The sequence below is a fragment of the Vulpes lagopus genome, chromosome 13 (assembly GCF_018345385.1).
Source record: "Vulpes lagopus strain Blue_001 chromosome 13, ASM1834538v1, whole genome shotgun sequence".
NCBI lineage: Eukaryota > Metazoa > Chordata > Mammalia > Carnivora > Canidae > Vulpes > Vulpes lagopus.
In genome coordinates, this window is record NC_054836.1 from 35,123,530 (window position 1) to 35,130,378 (window position 6,849).

The window sequence follows — 6,849 nt, forward strand, 5'->3', positions numbered from 1 at the left end:
GCTTGTTTTCTCTGTCAAATAAATAAATAAAATCTTCTAAAAAAAAAATGTCCAAGGGAACATGTGGTTTTTCAAAATTATTTTAGGACATATATGAACAAAAATGTCTAAAGATCAATGCCCTAAATTCTCAAAGCTTTTTGCCTGCACAAGGCAATTCATCAGTAATCTGTCACGGATGACAGTAGTTCCCCACAGAAATTTCACAGACCCATGAGTTAATGTTTTATGCTCTTCATTAGTGGGATTAAAATTTTAGTGGGATAAAATTATTCTTCCCTTAAAAAAACTTCTGAATATCTTTTATTATGCCAATCAGGATCCCTATAGGATATATACTCATTGAAGTACAAGGTAGGGAGGTTTATTCATCTTGATACGTAGGTATGGATGGGTCCATAACATATCACAATTTCATTTGCAATTGGCTGTCCCCAAAACGCAGTCAAGTTTCTCTGAATTTAGTTTCCCTTAAACCAGGTTCCCTAGCACCTAATTATGCCTTGTTACCTGTTGTTACTTGCATTGGACCTATTTTACTTACCTTAATGATTTTATGGTTTTATTGTTTCTATGAGTGAGTGGATTGCTTTCTTTCTTTAACTTTTAACTCATCCGTTTCAACAAATAATACACAAACTAGCTTGGATAAATTCAGTTGAATTAAACATATAATCCACCTGAAACAAAGACTCAAAATATTCAGGTTAGATGATGGTATTACTGACTAGATACAATCATAAAAGCTTTAAATTAGCGATGTATTTATTAAACAGTCAGAAAATTAGAGACACCTGGGTGGCTCAGTCAGGTAGGCGTCTAACTCTCAATTTCGGTTTAGGTCAAGATCTCAGGGGTCTTGAGATCAAGCCCCACATTGGACTCTGTGCTCAGTGGGGAGTCTTCTTTTCTTTCTCTCCCTCTACCCCTTCTTGTACACTCTCTCTTTCTCTCTCTCTCTCTCTCTCTCAATCTCCCTCTAAAAAATAAATAAGTAAATCTTAAAAAATAAATAGAAACTTAACTTAAAGTATTACATTTTCTTTTTCTGATTGATAATCCTACTAATTATTCTTGTTATGTAATTAGAATTTAGGAATTAGAACTAAGACACATTGGAACAGTGTAGACATTATCAAAAAGGAAACAGTAAAAAAAAAAAAAAAGGAAACAGTAGCCACCTAGACACGTATTATTGATTTTTAAAATTATAATAATAATAATTATTATAAGCCAAAATTACAATTAGCAGCCCAATCTTAATAAATGTAAAAAAGAAATCACCAGGAAGTAAGTCTATTATAAAACACAAAAAGGAATTGTGTTTTTTTTTTTTTTTGGAATTAAGTTTTAAAATATTTTGCAGGACTACTTAAAATAATTAAATAAGTTATAGTTAGCGTGCTGCGGAGGAACGGCTGTTGACCCGCGGGCCTCGGCTCCCGGCTCCCGGCTCCCGGCTCCCGGCTCCCGGCTCGTCGGCGGCTCCCGCGCTCTCCTCTCCACCCGTGAAGACGCGGCCATGGCGCTCCGGGTCACCAGGAACACAAAAGTGAATGTTGAAAACAAGGCGAAGATCGGTATGGCAGGGGCGAAGCGGGTGCCTCTGGCCTCTGCTGCAGCATCCAAGCCCGGCCTGAGGCCAAGAACTGCTCTGGGAGACATTGGTAACAAAGTCAGTGAACAACCACAGGCCAAACTGCCTCTGAAAAAGGAAGCAAAAACTGCGGTTCCTGGAAAAGTCATTGCTAAAAAAATACCAAAGCCTCTGGAGAAGGCACCTGAGCCTGTCCCTGTCCCTGTGCCGGAACCAGAGCTGGAACCTGAGTCGGTTAAAGAAGAAAAACTTTCGCCTGAGCCTATTTTGGTTGATACTCCCTCTCCAAGCCCGATGGAAACATCTGGATGTGCTCCTGCAGAAGAATATCTGTGTCAGGCTTTTTCTGATGTAATTCTTGCGGTGAATGATGTAGATGCAGAAGATGGAGCTGATCCAAACCTTTGTAGTGAATACGTGAAAGATATTTATGCTTATCTGAGACAACTTGAGGAAGAACAAGCAGTCAAACCAAAATACCTACTAGGTCGTGAAGTCACTGGAAACATGAGAGCCATCCTAATTGACTGGCTAGTACAGGTTCAAATGAAATTCAGGTTACTGCAGGAGACCATGTACATGACTGTTTCCATTATTGATCGGTTCATGCAGAATAACTGTGTGCCCAAGAAGATGCTGCAGCTGGTTGGTGTCACTGCCATGTTTATTGCAAGCAAATATGAGGAAATGTACCCTCCAGAAATTGGTGACTTTGCCTTTGTGACTGATAATACTTACACTAAACACCAAATCAGACAGATGGAAATGAAGATTCTAAGATCTTTAAATTTTGGTCTGGGCCGCCCTCTACCCCTGCATTTCCTTCGGAGAGCGTCTAAGGTTGGAGAGGTTGATGTTGAGCAACATACTTTGGCCAAATACCTGATGGAGCTATCTATGTTGGACTACGATATGGTACACTTTCCTCCTTCTCAGATTGCAGCAGGAGCTTTTTGCTTAGCGCTGAAAATTCTCGATAATGGTGAATGGACACCAACTCTACAGCATTATCTGTCCTACACTGAAGAATCCCTTCTAAATGTCATGCAACACCTGGCTAAGAATATAGTCATGGTGAATCGTGGGCTTACAAAGCACATGACTATCAAGAACAAGTATGCTGCCTCTAAGCATGCTAAGATCAGCACTCTGGCACAGCTAAATTCTGCACTAGTTCAAGATTTAGCCAAGGCTGTGGCAAAGGTGTAACTTGTAAACATGCATTGGAGTATTGTAATATCTGCAAATAAAATTGGCACCATGTGCCATCTGTATATATTATATGTTACCTTTACTTACTTTTAATAAAGCTTGTGGTCCTTTTTAAAAAAAAAAAATAAGTTATAGTTATAAAACATTACAGAGACTTTCCATTTAAGAAATGAATGCATCTGTGATAGGGCAATATTGCATAAAATGAAATGATTCCTTTTATTTAAGTTGTTCATTTAAATAGGTGTTTGTGAGAGAAAAAGAATCCACTCATGGACTCTACTGAAAAATTTGATAAAGGAAGAAATTAAGCTGAGGTACTATCCCTGTCTCTCCAGTGATGATTCCACATGGAAAGTAGCCCTCACCTTTATTTTACTTGAAAACTTCCGTAAAATCTGGTTCTTTAAAACTACAATAGGGGATCCCTGTGTGGCTCAGTGGTTTAGCGCCTGCCTTCAGCCCAGGGCATGATCCTGGGGTCCCAGGATCGAGTCCTGGGATCAAGTCCCAGGTTGGGCTCCCTGCATGGAGCCTACTTCTCTCTCTGCCTCTCTCTCTCTCTCTCTCTCTCTCTCTCTCATGAATAAATAAAAATCTTTAAAAAAACAACAACAATAACAAAAGTGACAACAAAACATCATTTCAGCTACTCTTGTGTACCATCATTCTGGTCAAGTGTAGGTCAATAATCTTAAATTTTCTTATGGAAGATTCCATTTTATCTTAGGTAATTCTCAGTCCAGTAGAAAGCTATTTTAGACAGCTCAGGCATTTGCTGACCTGCTGTAGGGAGCGTTTCTCTTTAGGAATCACACAATGCTGATGAAGTGATTGCTCTCCAAGAGTATAAGTATTTTACTTGCTCTTTTGACCTTGACAAAGAATCCATCATGAAAATTTTCATGCTATCCTTATTCTTTTGGGGAAAAAAAAGTAAATTAAAAGGAGAGTTGCCCATACTTTATTTCGGAGTCAACTCTTTTACGTCTTTCTCCTATAATCTAGACAGGTGGCCCATGTCTCTGCTACAGCAAAGATGTGCTCTATTCTGCCCCCTTACTGCTGATAAAGTGTTCTTGTAGTAAAAGTTTTATACTCCAAAATTCCATTCTTCTCTTTGTCCTAGGTACTTCAGTGGAAGATTATTTCAAAATAGTCTACTACCCACAATTAACTAGACCAGGACACAACTATAGATACTAGGGCGGAAGAATGAACAAACCTTATCTGATATTTTATAGTTCTGAGTTTCCTGGTATAAATTCTTATTAATGACTGAGAAGTTTAAAGTGCTGGTTTTTTGTTTGGGTTTGGTTTTGGTTAACTTTCTGCCAAGTCAAGAAGGGAAATAGTTGTGGAAGCTGAGCCTTTCACTCAGCACCAAGCCTTTGCAAGTGAGAAGCAGTGGGTGGGGTTGGGGAAGGGATAAATGCTCAATTATTTCAAGCTCTAAGCACTATTGTTTTTAGCTTTCCTTCCTGGGAGACTCCATGTATAATTCTTAAAATCACAAATTCTCCTTGGCTTTAAAATCAGAGGTGGCTATCTGTTGAGGCATACATCATGCACCAGAGAAAATAGGCTTTTGGTTCATTTTGTGAATGGAGAGACATGCACATGGATTGTGGCATTTACTATTAAGTATCTTATAATCAAAGAATTCAGCTTATATAGACATTTTTCCTTATTTTATTCACCTCCTAAGTCTTGACGGTTGGCATTTTGATTTTTTTTTTCTTATTTTCTGTTTACTATTCTTACATTTTGTGTTCTTAAGAAACAAAAACTCATAATTAAAAAAAAAAAAAAGGTTTGATAACATATGTTAAAAGATAAACTGGATAAACGTAGTGTTTTAAATATCTAAGAATTCCGTTAAGCAAAAACGAGTTTGAATTGGGCAGGACCAAACCAGAAGTGGTTAAGAGTACTCTACCAGCAGGAGCCCGAGGAAAGAATTTTATAAAGAAAAGGCAGGAACAAAACAAGGAAATTTTAATTTAATTGGCTATAGTTTAAGCATTTAGAAAAGCTTAGTTGGCTGTTTGTGATTGATTGTCCTTAGTTTTTTATTTCTTAAGCTTGGGGCTTTTGCTGGTTTAAGTTTTGGTTTGCTCATGTAGGCTGCTGAGATATTAACACCATCTCAGTCTAACGGCCTCCTTGTTGAATTACTTTAAGACAGGCATATGAATTGAATTTTTAAGGTTCAAATAACCTTTCCTCAATTGTTCCTCTTCCAGCAAGTAGATATAGCCCATCTCTGTTAAATTTACAGCAGTCTGGGAATTATGACGTACCTTATCCCCAACCCCACTTCATACCCTACACTAGTACAAGGTACCTGAATAGCAGAAGCTCTATGGAGGCAGGAATGGACAGAAAGTTTTTCTACAGACAGACGAGAATTGCTGGGTGGAAAGGCAAATGGCAGAGTTATGGCAGCCTCATATGGAGAGGATGAGAAGTACTCAGCTCTGTCTGCAGCTGGCTGTGAGACTGAGCTCAGATCAGGACTGGGTAACATGAGAGGACCTGTAGACCAAAATGTAAAGTATTCACTCGTACAACAAAAACAGTTTAAGGCCTAAATTCTTTACAAACAGTTGCATTGATTTGTTCACTATGTGAATAAAATATGAAATTGGTAATTCGCAAAAGCACCTGGAAAGCCAAATTCAAAGGTAGATGTCATCATCAGTCTTTTTTTTTTTTTTTTTTTATGATAGTCATACAGAGAGAGAGAGGCAGAGACACAGGCAGAGGGAGAAGCAGACTTCATGCACCAGGAGCCCAACGTGGGATTCGATCCCGGGTCTCCAGGATCGCGCCTTGGGCCAAAGGCAGGCGCCAAACCACTGCGCCACCCAGGGATCCCTCATCATCAGTCTTGAATGAACCATCTGTAGCTGCCATTTGGTTGTTGCAAGTGTTCTAAGTGGTTTCACTCTGATTTCTTCAGAATAAAGTTAAGCATCTAGCTATTATGAAGGTAAATATAAATATTCCAATGACACTTCTATCAGTAGTATGACTTAGGTTAATTAAACAATGGTATGTAAATTTGAGAACTTTGTGGAGATCAACAATTTTTTCAAATTATGAGAAATTTTTTTTTTTTTTTTAAGATTTTATTTATTCATGAAAGACAGAGAGGGAGGCAGAGAGAGAAGCAGGCTCTATGCAGGAAGCCTGATGTAGGATTCTGGGATCGTGCCCTGAGCCAAAGGCAGATGCTAATCCGCTGAGCTACCCAGCCATCCCAAATTATGAGAAATTCCATATTACAAACACCATTTGGGATTATTAATTTTCAGTGGCAAATTAGGAAAGTCATATTCATTTTTAGCCTAACAATTCTAACAATAAATCAGCAACCCTCTTGACATCTTTTATTCCTTCTTTATGACTCTTGTCACCATGGTCAAACAACTTAGATTTCTTTAAAAGTTTTTAGCAATACTAGTCTAAGTAAAGCTCAAAATATGGTGGTCAATATTTCATGTGAAGACTGAATGTAATCTGGTTGTATTATATGTGCATAATTCAACCTTTTCTTATGAAAAATGATATTTGATTAGTAGTTGTGATATTGTGATTTATAATAAATATCTATTTAATCTATTTTCCTCATTCCTGGTACCAAGCTCCTAAAACCTTTGGAATTTCTTCAATGATTAGAGCAATGGGAGCATCTTTTGTTGTGGTCTTTCCTCTTCAAAAAGCTTGAGTGAGCGTTGGTGGTATAGTGGTGAGCATAGCTGCCTTCCAAAAAGCTTGAGTGATAAAGGTGAAAGTGTCTTTTGTTATTCCTAACAAGACCTTTTCAACTACACCCTGAGTTTATATTAATGAGATGATTTTTGGAAATCCACTAAGGATGGGATCTGGTTACCAGGGGAAACAATCCCATGATTATAGGATTGGAACTTTCAGCCCCACCCTCTAACCTCTGGATAGGAGGAAGGGACTGGAATTTGAATTAATCATCAAGATTTAATCAGTCATGCCTATATAATGATGCCTCCATAAGAGGG

General features: G+C 38.2%; 1 protein-coding gene across 1 annotated transcript; it reads left to right on the plus strand.

Annotated features, from left to right (window-relative positions):
* Window positions 1–1,421: 1,421 nt before the first annotated feature.
* On the plus strand, window positions 1,422–2,918 carry LOC121474853 (G2/mitotic-specific cyclin-B1). The gene has a single exon (XM_041727982.1). It carries the CDS (start codon window positions 1,523–1,525, stop codon window positions 2,804–2,806), a length of 1,284 nt encoding a protein of 427 aa, XP_041583916.1. The 5' UTR covers window positions 1,422–1,522; the 3' UTR covers window positions 2,807–2,918.
* Window positions 2,919–6,849: the final 3,931 nt, after the last annotated feature.

Excerpts from the sequence above, each read along its gene's own strand:
- LOC121474853 (XM_041727982.1), top strand. The coding sequence starts at position 1,523 with ATGGCGCTCCGGGTCACCAGGAACACAAAAGTGAATGTTGAAAACAAG.